The following is a 14,510-nucleotide window of genomic DNA, read 5'->3' as shown; positions in this document are numbered from 1 at the left end:
ATTTACTCTGTACAGATGTATTTTGCATCTGTACCATTGATACAGTTGTCAGTAATACCTAACCTTATCAGCATTCTTGCATTACTGTCGAAACACATATTTTTCCTGAGAATTCAACAGATCACCATGCGTCCTTCAATTCAGGAGAAATTCTTGCTAAGAACCTATTTCCCCTTGGCAGGAGGAGGTTTTGTGTGTACAACCCACATGCAGTTGGCAGCTGCAACAAGATGTTTCTCTGTTTCACAGATGTGAATTTTCGCTGTTTCGGCTTCAGTTAAAAATATAGCACATCCTCTGATTTGATGCCTGCCTGTTTCATGAAGCTGTTAAGAGAATCAGGTCAAAAGCAAGCTTAGCCAAAATCACTCATTATGAAAGACCCTGTTATTGTTGGCAAGGGGCATTTAAAAAGCTTTCATTACACCAAAAAATTCTTCTTTTCCCAAGCAACTGTAAATCATGACCAGTTCCTGTAGCTTCAGTCCTGTAATTTTCAGTCCAGTGTCAGGACCCATTTACATTTACATTTACATTTATTCATTTGGCAGACGCTTTTATCCAAAGCGACTTACAAGTAAGGTACAATACAACATAAGTGAAAAGCCATACAGAGTCAACAATATTACAAGTACTGCATGACAAGTTCCAAGGGTTGGCCAGATGAGGTACCACCTAGCAGGTAAAGCTAGCGAGTGCATTAAGCCATTGCAACCAAACCATTACACCAAATCAATACATTAGACTGTTAAAGCCAAACCATTACATTTTTAAAATATAGTTTAATAGGAAATAGGGGGGAAGTGTTTCAGGTGCTCAGGTGAGAGCGAAAGAGCTCTGTCTTCAGATGTCTCTTGAAGACAGAGAGGGACGCAGCAGAACGGATGAGGTGTGGAAGTTCATTCCACCAACGGGGGACAACGGCGGAGAAAGTCCTGGATAGTGACTTAACGCCACGATGCAACAGGACCACCAGGCGCCGTTCGGTGGCAGAGTGTAGCAGTTGGGAGGGAACATAGGGTTGTAGCAGTGAGTTCAGGTAGGTAGGTGCAGTTTTGTTGGTCACCCTGTACACAAGCATCAAGGCGTTGAACATGATGTGGGCAGCTACAGGGAGCCAGTGGATTGAGACTAAGAGGGGTGTAACATGAGCCCTTTTTGGTTGGTTGAAAACCAGACGTGCAACTGTATCAACTGCAGAGGTTTGATAGTGCATGCAGGTAGGCTGGCCAAAAGAGCATTGCAGTAGTCCAGTCTTGAGATGACCAGTGCCTGGACAAGGAGCTGTGCAGAATGCTCTGATAGGCAGGGCCTGATTTTCCTGATATTGTACAGCGCAAATCTGCATGATCTGGTAGTCGTAGCAATGCGGTCAGTAAATTTCAGCTGGTCATCAATCACTACCCCCAGGTTCCTTGCAGACCTGGATGCAGTCAGTGTCGTTGAGCCGAGCTGAACGGTGATGTTGTGTTGGATCGTCGGGCTGGCTGGGAGTGTATCTTACTTTGCATGAACCAGCCTTGTCAATAGTGTTGCGTAACCAAACCATAGACTTGTGTCATCAAAACTCAACAGATCATAATGTGTCATTAAGAAATTCTGTGAACCTATTTATTTTTGGCTGGGGAGCGGTTTCATTTACGTGAAGTACAATCCAGATGCAGTTGGCAGCTGCAGAGATGTTTCTCTGTTTCACTGTATCAACTGAAATCCCTGTCTACAGTGTATGACCCCATAAGTCATTTTCATCTGATACAATTTTTAGTATAACTCCATGTTCAAGCTGTGGTGATTTCTTGCCTTGGTGTTTGCGGTACCCTGTTCAGTGGCTTCCATTCTTACCCTCTTTGTCCTCTCCAGCTTATAGGTCTGTGCTCATATGGTCTTGTTCTTACGTAATATTGTGCTAACCATGCTTGCTTATTTAGAATGTATAACTCCTTTTTACTCATCAGCTGGTATGTTGCTCTGAAACTGTGGCCACATTTTTCCAGATCTTGAGTTTTCTCTAACTTCCTGCTGTTGGAAGTTGCTGACAGCTAACACAGGAGATGGACAGTCAAGGCTGTTGTCCTTTGGGCTATGGACATATTAGCTTCCGAGCAGCTGTCAGGAGGACCAGTGCTGAATTTACAGTGTGCATCATGGGCAGAGCATTGGTTCTGTGCTTTTCTCTTTGCCCTCGTCTCTTCCGTGAGCATCAGCTGCGATGAACGTCATGGTTCAGTCAGCCTGAAGGCTGTTGCCGTCATCCTGTCATCATTCATGACTTTTCCGTGAAGTTTTGTCTTTTGAGAAGCTGACTCTGCCTGATTTCCGTGTTGCCCCCCACAAGAAATCCAAAGCCGTTGTGTTGTCTCTGAGAAAAACTCTGATGCATGGAGTGTGTGAGTCAGAGTGATGCTGCCAAACTCACCAGAGTGTGAAAATAAATTGGCTACGAGGCGCAGATGACCGTGAGCTGCCCTCCTGTGGCCCGTTCACGGTCGGCCACTCTCTGACGATATCCCATGATGCTCCTCCGTGCGTTAACTGCCGGTCGCCCTGCTGGCCCAGACGGCAGCCCAGGGTGCCATGCCTGTGAAGAGAGAAGCATATGCGCCAGCTCTGGAAACGCGAAAATCATGTCAAAGGGCGCGTTGATTTCACACGAGATGACCCCTTCACCCTGCAGTGAACAGTTGCGCAACTTTTTAGCTCTGTGCGTGATCGCTCTTGCTGCAGCTATTTATCTATGGCTAATAATGTGCTTTTTTATATTTGGGAAAATGCTTTTTAAACATAATGCAAATTAATTATGTTTATGTATGTTTTTAAATAAGAATTACATTTAAAAGTATAGATCAAGTAGCTGTTAAATAGACAGTATGGTTTACTGTGCTGTAGAACCCAAGTGTCTAGAACCAGTGTCACTATAATGTAGATACAGATTCCTCCACTACATCACGCAAGAAATACCAGATGGCAGTGTGATCCTAGAATGACTCCTGCCTGCTTAATTAATTACACAATTTGTGAATTATCTATTAGAAAGAGATAATTGTGTTGAAAGGTATTTAGCATAAATGATTTGTAATAAGCTACATGCAGCTTTATGAACCTTGCCTCCATTCTGATACTGTGGGAGGTTAAGGGTGTTATGACCTGTATAGCTTCTGTCTGATCCATTTGGAGTTAATTGTGCATGCATGTCAGCTGCACTGTCTCATGTACTTCAATGCAGAAAGAGCAGTGCTTGTGCTAAAGCACAAAAAATATTTGTAAAACAAAAAATTAAATTCTTTGAACTAAATTTTGTAACTATATATTTCAATATATATTTCAGCAAACATTTACTGCATTGCAAACAGCTTCAAGCAAAACACATTACTGCAGTTTCATGCACTAAAAGTGGAGAAATGTGCAGAGCAGTAATTGCAGTTTTATGTATATTTAATTCAGATTATCTCCAGTTTCTTGATTCCATCCTTAAAAGATATAGTGACTCTTTCTATTTTTTCATTATGCATTTCTGTCTTTACATGTTGAGCGCATATGGGATGTACATATCATATTCCATCTCAAAAGTGTACTTACATTGTTTGCATTTTATTTTTTACAGTCATATTGTCCCATGGTTTCATGCTTGTATCATATTAACGTGCACCTGTCTAATACAGAGCTCAGTGTCAGACCAATGGCATTTGCTGCAATTGTGCCCACACATTTCTGGAGCCTACATCTGTTGCACACGTATCGTAGCATGTGAATGCAAAGCAACACATTCATATAACTGATCCTTTTGCAGCACACAGTACTGTTGGTCTCTTTGTCAGTTGTTGCTATAAATGCTCTGGGAGGCCAGTGTCCCCTTATTGCATGGATGACCATATAGGGAATTGTATTAAATGTGTGTGATCATTTTCTGAGGCAGTAGAAATGCACAGGCATGGCGTTCCTGACTTCGCAGCAGCAGCAGCAGCAGTGGCAGTCTGGGGAGGAAGCAAGTGAGTGTGCGTATTTCCTGCACCTGGCTCTGTGTGTGGGCGGAGCTGCCCCCTCGCCCAAATCCTCCAGGTGCCACACGGGCCACTTCTGTTCCCGCAAACACTGAGGAAGGGGGGGGGGGGGGGGGCGTCACCGCTGCCGGCCACGAGCGGAGGGTGTGGGGGCGAGTTTACCGAGACACGCAATAGTGGCTCGGCTGTTTCCTGTTGGGTCATTATTGGTGTCTCCGCGGGAACGGCTAATGAGTTATTGGCCAGCGCTCCCCGCCACCCCCCGCCTCTCTGCCGAGTGCCAGCTCCTCTCTGCTGGGCCTTTTAATTAGAATGACGGGTGAGCCGTCTGAGCGTGCTTGGAGAGGGAGGGCTTTTCCGCGCAGCGTCAGCTCGCCGTGGTATCTCCCTCAGAATCGCTCATCCAGAACGAAACGCAGGGCTGATTTCACCTGTTACGGTTCCATCCGGAGCTCTTCGCTCCTCTCACTAATCACTGAACACAATCCCTCCCCTCACCTGCTCCAGTCCGATCTGGGACTGCCTTTTTTCACCGGGCACACATCGCACCGTTGGTTTTTCCAGCAATTTATTAGCAACGCTTGATTAGAAATGCCACACACCTGATGCAGGCTCTACCCACACCTCACCTCAGGGGCCAGGAGAATCCACTCTGATGTCCATTTTTATTTTTCCGTGTTTCCGTCTTCAGCAGCCTGCTTGCAAAGTCTGTGTGATCTCCAGCCTGCGTGATCACTGAGCTCTGATTCTCTCTCTCTCTCTCTCTTTCTCTCTCACACACACACACACACACACACACCACACAAGTTTCATGACTAGCACTCTCTCTACCCAGTGAATTAATTTAACCAGTGAGGTGTAAATGATTTATTCTCCAGCCCTTCTCTAGCTCATGATCCATTAATGTGTCATTGTACAGAGATTATATTAGCAGTGCCTTCTCAAAGTCCTAAGCATGCCTGTCAATAGGGTGCTACTGTGCTGATGATTTCTCTACTTTGTTTCTGTTTTTCTGCTAGTAGGAAAATAACACTTCTCTGACATCATGGCAGGTCTTGAACCATGATGTTACATAACAGGGCTGCGTCACCGGGTGCTGGATTGCTTTCTGAAACAGTTCAGAGGGAGAGATGTGAGCAGACCCACGCTTGTTTTTTGGAAGTGAAACCACGCCTCCCCTTTTTCGAGTTTTGCAGTCTTCATGAAAATACATTATCACCATCCAATTGAAATAGCAGCTGAAATCCACACCATTTGTAATTTTGAAGGTTCTCTCCCTTCTCTGGTCAAAGTTTCAAGTGCCTAAAATCCTTCAAATTATGGCAAAGCTTCCATGTTATTTACGCTAGAAATTGAAGCTGCCAGTCACTCCTGAGACTAGGTGATGCTAGCTGTATTCCTTGGACTGTGACCACAGGTTGCGGTTGGCAAGCGCTTAGGTTGTTTCCGATTGTCACTGCAGTTCATATGCCATACGGCGGCAGGGGGAAGATGTCTCGGAAACACGGCAGTGGGTTTGGGATGAGGTTTGAATGTTTGCATTCAGCATAGCTCTATTGGAGGTCTGCCTATGGGTGGAAGCCCTCTGCAGAAGGGGCCACCTGCTTTCCGCAGTTCAGAGAACACACAGACCTTCTAAGTCCAAGCTCTGCGTGGGCACGCTTCACTTCCTAGGCCCCCTCGTAGTCTCCCAAATGGGCGATGATGTGCCAGGAAGGGGGGGGGACACAATCCCCTCACCTCCCCTCCTGTCAATCAGAGCACTCTGATCAGAATTCTTGATATGTACCATCATGCCTCTGTGCGCTGTGCTGATTGGTGGGAGAGGGGTATGTAGGCAGCTGCTCGTATCTCTATTTGGCATATGCATGTGCCAGCGTTTGCATATGCCTTAAAGGTGTTGTGAAGAAGGGGATGTCAGTGAATCCATTTCTCGCCTAGCTTTCTAACTACATCCTTGCTACAGTTTTACAGTGGTTCTGTGTTTTCACAGTGGGTTTTCAGTGTTATAATTTGATCTCTTAAGGCGATGAGGGGCTATTATTTTTTTATTGCATTTTATTTAATTATCATTGATAAACATTTTCACAGACATGTGCTATACATGCATAATTTAAACCATTGAGACATGAATGTCTCCAACATACAGCCATAGACCATTTGAGAAAGCTTAACACAATGCCACACCCTAAGTCAATCTGACAAGAGAGTTGCACAAACTGCTAAAATCAGTAAGAACAGTGAGTCACGCCAGGGCCAGGATCTGTTACACTATATGTGCACCATGCAGCAGGTTTGCCATATTATTGCATTCCTCAGCTTTAGGAAGCAAGCAAATAATACCGCAGCATAGGACTATAGAAGGGCATGCAGAAACCTGCATTCGGGTAACTGAATATCTTTTTGCTAGCATTGTTTATTTCAGCAGTTTTATTTTACAACATACATGCTTTCATCCTCGCACTTTGACCCATGACCTGTAGGGTAAAAGCAAGGGGATGGGCTGTTGCATTTCATGTGCTTGCTGTAGTGCACAGGCCAGCTGTGGGTGGGGCAAAACCGTGGCAAAAGGCGACGTCCTGAAAAATGGGGGTGAGGACCATGTAATACCTCCATGTGGACCCCGTGCCCCTGTAAACTTTTGCCCCCTGGGCGGGAAGCAGAGCTGTAAGCCAATCTGTTCCTTCCTCCCTTTCTCTCCCGTTCCAGAGGGAGGCAGAAGGGGCTGAAGGATATGCATTATTAATAGGCTCTATCAGTGTGGGAAAGGAGAGCAGTCCCCGTCTGCCCAGACAGACACCGGCCTGTGTACCAAACCACTGCTGATTCTGCAGCCAGAAGAAGATGACTGTTCCAGTCTCTTCTGATTGCTTCAGCCCTTTTAATCAGATGTTTTTGCAACAGTGGATGTTCTTCCAGTGAACCACCACCGGATATTACCACTATAATGATAAGGGTGTTGAGTTTACAGGTTGTTCTTCTCTTCCCTGTTACCGCTGGCATTGAAGGAACCTGCGAAACTCCTCTGCTTTCTTCCCCCCACCCCATCCTGAGTTATGACTCAAGGAGTCCCGCTTCAGAGGGGGAGATTTGGACCGGAAGGGGAAGATGCTCTCATTTCACTGTCTGCCCCAGTCTCTGGGCACAAGACATTCTTGTGATTATTTGACTTGCGTTGACTCCCCTGCCCAGCAATGCCTGTAGTCATCACAACAGATAAAAGCAGAACAGAATCTTTAGTCTCTGGGGATTCTGAGTTTGAGGCCTAGACTCAGGGTTGGCTTTATTTCAGTACTGAAATACCAGAGCAGTTTTGGACAGTATCAGTTTTCATTGGTAGTTAAGCAAGGAGGTACTTTTCCTCTGTTGACCTGTATTTTTCCTGTACATTCCTCTTTCAGGAATGCTGGTCAGGAGAACCTTCTGTGCAGCTTAGGAAATGGTCCCAGAAATTGCATTGGAGCCCAGCTGAACCACCTGTTTCTCAAGGTAGGTGTAGCAATGCATGGTACACACTTTCATATTTCACTCATTTATGCCCAAGTGTGCTACTTGTACCACTTGATGCATTTCCTCAGATTCTGATATTAAGATAATTATAAAGTCCTCCTCAGAGCTTCCCAGGGCTGGCTCCTTCTCACCTGAAATTGCAGCATTGGATGTTTAAAGGGCCACTTATGCAAGTTAAAATTTATTCAAGGACTGTACAAGTATATCTAAAAAATTATGACAGCTTGCCCTCATTGCACAAATACTTGTCAATGAACAGACATAGGCGTTGTTAAGACTATGATGAAAAACTGGATGCAGAGAATAGACTTGTCTCCCACACCAGTCATGTCTTCTGATAATAATAATACGATCAGCAGGTGAGTATTTTCATTTATGTATTTATTTAGATCAGTGGCAGAATGTCAAATGTACAGCAAGCAAAGCAAGCTACACCATAGGAGCATCCCCAGCCCCAACTCCTCTCTGCAGCTGGGCTAGGCTTAGCCTTAGGTGTCAGGTGTTACCTTGTTAATTCATCAAGATGCATGAGAAAGCATGGATGCATACTGCCCCAGTCACCGGAACAGCGCTCAGGAGGTATTGATTGGAGGAAAGAGGCATGTTTGTTGCAGGAGAGAGTGGCGACACAATCTGTAAGGTGGAAAAGTGGGTCAGGCATAGAGGGCCCATCTGGCCCAGGCCCCTCCCTGGCAGTGACGGCTAAGCGAGCGCAGACAGACATGAGGCTCACCGTGGGAGGCGACAGGTGGGCAAGGAGGACAGGTGTGTTTCTGTGACTCAGCACTGAGTGGGCAGCAACCCGTTTCCGCCGCTGACGGGGTTAGTGACGCCAGAAAAGGTATTGTTAGCGTCCGCTGACTTTGACTGGCAAAAGTCGCCACATTCTTGTTTCCAGGCCGCTCCTATCTGTCAGCAGTCATGTATTGGGAACAGAGACCATCCTGTCGACCGAGGTATTGATGTCTGATATTTGTTCCTCACACTGGTAACCCGGTATTGGCAGTAATTACACTTGAGAAATAAAACCCGCAATGTCACATTCATTTTAACAAGGACCGCTGCCGAAGCCCCCACAATCAACAAACTGACTGATCAGACTGGGGTTGGCTCAGCGCTAGTCATCCTTTGCTTGGCTACACTTTGTATGTCATGCTGGCTCCTCTGACGCAGCTGTGAGAGTGTGAATCCTCCAATGTTTGATGCTAGAAAGGTCAGCACTCTATAAGATAGCGATCAGCTAATCCATGGGTGACTAATTTTGCTTAGAGAGCATGATTGTCGATCAGAGGACATTTTATCTTCCGTGGAAACGAGATGAACTGAGTGATCATAGCTATGACTCTGTGCCATTTAACTTGATATGATTGAAATTTGTGATGTGCATAGGAATTCCAGAAGAGGTGGATGGGGTAATAGGCTGGGTTGTGCACCTTTGATTCAATAGCGATTCAGTATGGATACAGATGAATGGGCTACAGTGCGATAAGATTAAGAATACCAGTCAGTTGATTAAAAATTAATGTATAATTTAATGAACTGAATCTGAAAACAAAATTATCTGACCCTGCTAATCAAGTGCAAAGATGCATCCCTGCTGAAGACCTTTCAAACTGTTAAAAACCATTTTTAATTCTAATTGATAGATTTTATGCAACCATATTCAATGTTTTTGTTACAATAGCTTTTGACGCTAATGTTTATTTTATGACAGACCAAATGAACTATGTTTCTGTAAGGTAAAAGAACAAAAGTGGGGAGGATGTTACATTAGAATCAATAATATATATCCATATTACTTTCAGCAAAGTCAGCAGTGTGGCATAGTGGTAAGAAGTGGGACTCATAACCAATAAGGTTGCTGGTGTGATTCCCCACTAGGGCATTGTACCCATTGGGCAAGGTAGTTAACCCACAATTGCCTCAGTAAATATCCAGCTGTATAAATGGGTAAAATAGTAACCTATGTAAGTCACTCTGGATAAGAGTGTCAGCTAAATGAGAGTAATGTAATGTAATTTGCGATTAAGATTCACTTCAAAACAATTGAGATAATTGATTGTGTACATGACGTAATCATTATTCCCCTAGTAAACTCAACAGTACCAGAATGTGGGATTAAATAGGACAGCTCAAAATTAAATTTCGCTTTCAACAGATCCCATAGTAAAAAAAAAAAAAAAATTAAAAAATCCCTCTCTGCACAATATTTGTTCCAGGAAAAAAAAAGAAATCAAGCAAACATAGTGCTTGCAACAATTATTCTGTGAATTTGTTGTCTGATGCTGAGTGCTTAATACTAACAGTGCTTTCATGCAGTGACTAATAGTGGTGACGCAGCCTGCATTCTGATGTGGAATGACCTGCAGTAACACCCTCACTTACACCCTGCATCCTGCTCACTGGCTGCCTGGCAAACGCAATGTGCCATTAGCTGCTGTTTCGTGTGTCATAGAAAAGATAAATGGTGTTTTTTTTTTTTTATACAAGTATTGATACAGAGGGAGCAGGCGTCGGAAGCCGTCGGTCAAGTCGGCCGTCATCGTGAAAAGTTGGCGAGTACTAAGCGTATCAGCAAAAAGGTGTGTATGACAATAGCTGATCATGTGATGAAACATTTACAGGAACAGCAGGCCTTTCCTTCAGGTGCCATGGCAACAGGCGGGTTCCGAATTGGTTTGATTTGAGTAGCTGCATCTCCCAAGCATTTAAACATCTCACAAGGTCTACTCTGTAGTACATCTTGCATTTGCAACGAGTTATTTATTTTATAGATTTTTTTTAATCATACATTTTCATTTTCTGATAAAAGCACTATTAGTACTACTGCTAAGTAATAATAATTATAATAATAATAAAATAGCAATGATAACCTTAGTGTCTCATCTGCATTTGTGCATTTGTGGACTGTCTTAATGTAGGAGAAGCTTGTTAGTCAGGCTATTACATCACAGACACACACACACACTCTATCCTTTTCCACAGTGCTCTCACACAGATTATCACAGGCGCCCAGCAGTGAATGCATGCCGTGTCCATTCAGAAAAACCAGACCCACCACTGCGGAGGAGGCAGCAGCCGAATCCATCACGTCAGCAGTGAGCCATCACTGTTTGTCTTTGGGAAATTCAGCATGGCCAAAACCCGCCACCCATGCTACGCATTGAGAGATGGGCCATTTGTCACTCTCTCTCTCTTTCTCTCTATCTCCTTCTGTCTCTTTCTCTCTCTCACACATGCACACACACACCTTTTGATGGGAGCAAAATCAGACAGAATTAGATTACACTCCTAATTAATGCGATGTCAAAATTGTCCTTTTTGCTAGGGTATCATCCTGCATTTCATTTGTTAAATTTTCCCTCTTCTATAGTATCTCAGAGGCAAGAGTAAATCAGAAAAACAGGGTCTTCCAAGAGAAGAGGCAACATGAGTCAAGCATAAATAACACTTCTTGTGTATTAATTGCATTACAAAACATTAGTCACTTCTCTCAAATCTTTGCACTTTATCAAGAATTCAGTTTAACTTCAGTTTAACATTTTTGTTTTTTGCAGAGGCCAGTACTTATGCCACTTTTCCAGAGCTGTGGCTTCCCTGGGCTTGTGAATGAATCACTGTGACTAGAGGAGACACTGGAGATAGCAGGGAAAATAGGTCAGACTTGTCACTAACACTCTGGAGGCAGAGCCCAGACAAAAGCACTCCTTCTGGAGAAGGGAGAGAAGCAGGCACAGCTGTGATTGATGCAAATTTGCTCTCTGGCTTGGCACCAGAGGTGAACGCTCATAGATGCATCTTACCAAAATGTCACTCATTGAAGGCTTGTATTATGTTCCTCTGGGTAGTGTCTTTCCCCCTCACAGACCTGCCAACTCCTATTAATTTTACACATAGAGCATTTTGAGGCAGTAATAGCTATTTGGATGTGCTCTTACCCAATAATAAAAAGTTGCTGGGTTAGAAAATGCAAAAATTTTGGCTGATTGCTGGCTCTGTCCTAAGGTCTGAAAGGTGAGAAAATACCTGCTTCCTCCTGTCTCATTGCTGTTGTCCAGTGGCAGACTTTCCTTGGCGTTACTAGTTCGAATCTCCCTACAACAGCCAGCTAAGAACATCAGATTACTGCTGCAATTTCTCTGCCAAATGTAGACCTCACTTCACTGCCAGATTTGCTCTGAACAGTGGCAGAAATGATACAGACAGAAGACAGAATAACATTGACTGGACTGGTGCCTAAATGCCTTTCATTCTTAATCCTTTGAAATTGATGTTTATTCAGCACATAAAACATTCATTTATATGGTGCGGAGCATTAAAGTTTATTTTTGTACATTGTTCTATTGCTGTATGATGCTTAGTTTAAATGTAGGTTTTAAAAAATTGCTAGGCAGGCAGACACCCCAGCAAAAGATGAGACTTTTTCTCTCTAAGAATTCCTTAGATAGTTGCTCCTTCAGTTTCCTTTTGCCACTATACCTGGTTACCTGTATGGATGTAAGTGTGTCACCAGCAATAGTTTTTATTTTATAAAACACAGACAGAAAGAAAAAAAGAGTTTTTTTTTTTATTATTCTTTTCTGATGCATATATCATTGGTGCCTCTGGTAAGCTACCGTACATTAACCATGATCGGAGCTGGTGACAGTTGTCAAGAGAAATGGTTTGTGCTCCTCGTATACCTGAGGAGGGAAGTGATCTGAGATTATTTCTCCTCTCTTCCCTGTTTTTACCTCAAGACAACAGTCTCAGCTGACAGCCACAGAAGAGAAATTCAAAGCAATGCCTTATCTGCTATTGTACCTAACCAGCTATGAGGCATAATGCTTGAGGAAAAAAGACAGTCTGGAGAGTATATTTTATTGGTAACTGGCTAAATAATTTATTCCACTTACACTTATGGTACATTTGCTTCAGTACACTAAGATCTCAGTGAGATTCAGACCACACTGTAAGATGAGGGAAGGTTTGCGAACATAAAAATGAAAGCCTGTGTGTATCTTTGAACATTTTACTCTCATTAGAAGGAAATTGTGGCTAATTGTCCCAAAGACACTTTATATCAATAACGCAGTTTGAGCAAGACAATAATCTCAAAATTAAATCATCAAATAAGTTAAGTCAATTAGTGAAATTGCCAACCAGTTTATGCTTGGATACACTGTAGTGTAATGCCATATGATGCTATTTGTAGCCATATAATCGACTATCACTAAATTGTAAGCGTATATAAAAAGGGGTTTCTTCTTTAACACAGGTGTTCAACTATCGCAACGTGAAACTGTTAGCTGTTATGCAGTTGTTTGAAAAGGCTTAATATGACCTGTTAATATTTTGAAAGTAAGTAAGATAACATTCTTAATGTGGTCGCATTTCTTGGTGGGGATGTTTTCAATGTGAAATGATCTCTCTAGAAATGGCAGGTAGCAACCAGTGGACATCAGTGACTTTTTTCATTTCATATGCCCTTGACAGCATTGGCAGGTATTCTTTATATTGCAGGGTTCGAAAAAGTTTAGAACTTTAAATTAGCTATAAATAGATTATGTGTTACTCAGCTGATACAGAGCAGATTTTTTGTGCCAAATGGAAATTCATTTTGCACCACAAACATTTTTATGTAAATTGTGAGTTGACCATCTATGTTAGAAAAAAACAGTGGATATTCTGCTTTCTACACCAATTGATGTGAACAGCTTGGAAATATTGATGTAATTTACTCACATTCCCTTTTGTGCTGCTGTGAAAATCACATTGCAGGGTGAGTCACAGTGGACTAATATTATTAGATCGCCTGTAACCGGCAAAAACACATTAGGCTTTTTTGGCCATGAAAATTCGCTGGTAAATTCAGTGGGGATCCTTGTTGAAATGTAAAACAGGAAGGTCAGTAAATAACAGTTTATATAACTTCATAGTTTGGGATTCCGTGTTCATGTTGTAGTAATATGGAACATCCTGGTCACAGGAGGAGGAATGGGTCTGACGTGATACTGTACTGTATATGGCAACATCTTGTGACCACTGTTCTTTTAGCTTTGTTAGCAGTGCAGGGCTGAAGACTCCCTGCCATATTAAATGAGTATTTGCATCGTTTTCTGTGGCAGAATGAAAAAAAAAATCTGGCTCTTGGACCATAACCACACCCTGCTACACCAAATATGGTCATAAAGCATGATAAGTGAACAATGAAAAACTTTGGTAACATGGTTTGCATGATTACTTAAATTCTTCTATTAGAGCCTCAGTGGTCTACCTGGACAGTAGAACACATAAGGCCTAAGATTGTGGTATGCTTCACTAAATATAAGTGTTCATACTGCTGTTTTTTTTTTTGAGACTCAGTTACAGTTCAGTTTGCTACTGATGCATTTCAGGGCAGGTAGAGTTAGACAACAGTACAACCTGTTATTTAATTAATGATGAAGTGCCCAGGGCCCTAAGTGCTACTCCCTACTGCCAACCAAACGTATGATCTGTCCTCCATCTTGTCCCTCCATAGGTGGCGTGTGGGTTCTTGCTGCAGCACTATGACTGGGACCTCAGCCCCACCTCACAGAACCTACAGTACAAGTGGCTGCCTGTCTCCCGGCCCATTGTGCCCCCCATGGTCAGCTTCAAATCACTGGACTGCAGTACCTCACAACAAACAGAGGGGGCGTCAGCGAGACAGGACAATGATTGAAGGCCAGTATGAGGTGGCTGGTGGTCTACTGGCTTTATTTACTCTTAAATGACCCTTTTAGGTTACCTAGTAACAAATATTCCAAAAACTGTAGAGTTACTTGCACTAAATAATTGCACAGATATAGTTTGTTCCTTTTAGTCACAGAGTTGTGTACTGTCAGAACAGATTAAGATGAGATTAATTTATTATATAGCTCTGTAGATGTGAAATTACCTGCACTGTGAAGATTATGAAGTTTCTTTGTTAATAGGAATCTGTTTGTCGGTTTATAGAAACGCTTGAATTAATTTAGTTCAAACACCAGTTCAAACAGC

General features: G+C 43.0%; 1 protein-coding gene across 1 annotated transcript in view; it reads left to right on the top strand.

Annotated features, from left to right (window-relative positions):
• Window positions 1-14,193, top strand: part of LOC118777718 (putative cytochrome P450 120) — a 48,214-nt gene extending 34,021 nt beyond the window's left edge. Inside the window, exons 10-11 of the mRNA XM_036528833.1 lie at window positions 7,400-7,487; window positions 14,011-14,193. Coding sequence (XP_036384726.1) covers window positions 7,400-7,487; window positions 14,011-14,193 — 271 coding nt within the window. The remainder of the gene's footprint in view (window positions 1-7,399; window positions 7,488-14,010) is intronic.
• Window positions 14,194-14,510: the final 317 nt, after the last annotated feature.

The sequence above is a fragment of the Megalops cyprinoides genome, chromosome 5, assembly GCF_013368585.1.
Source record: "Megalops cyprinoides isolate fMegCyp1 chromosome 5, fMegCyp1.pri, whole genome shotgun sequence".
Classification (NCBI taxonomy): domain Eukaryota; kingdom Metazoa; phylum Chordata; class Actinopteri; order Elopiformes; family Megalopidae; genus Megalops; species Megalops cyprinoides.
The sequence above is the reverse complement of the archived record's forward strand: the minus strand, read 5'-3'. Positions and strand labels throughout refer to the sequence as shown.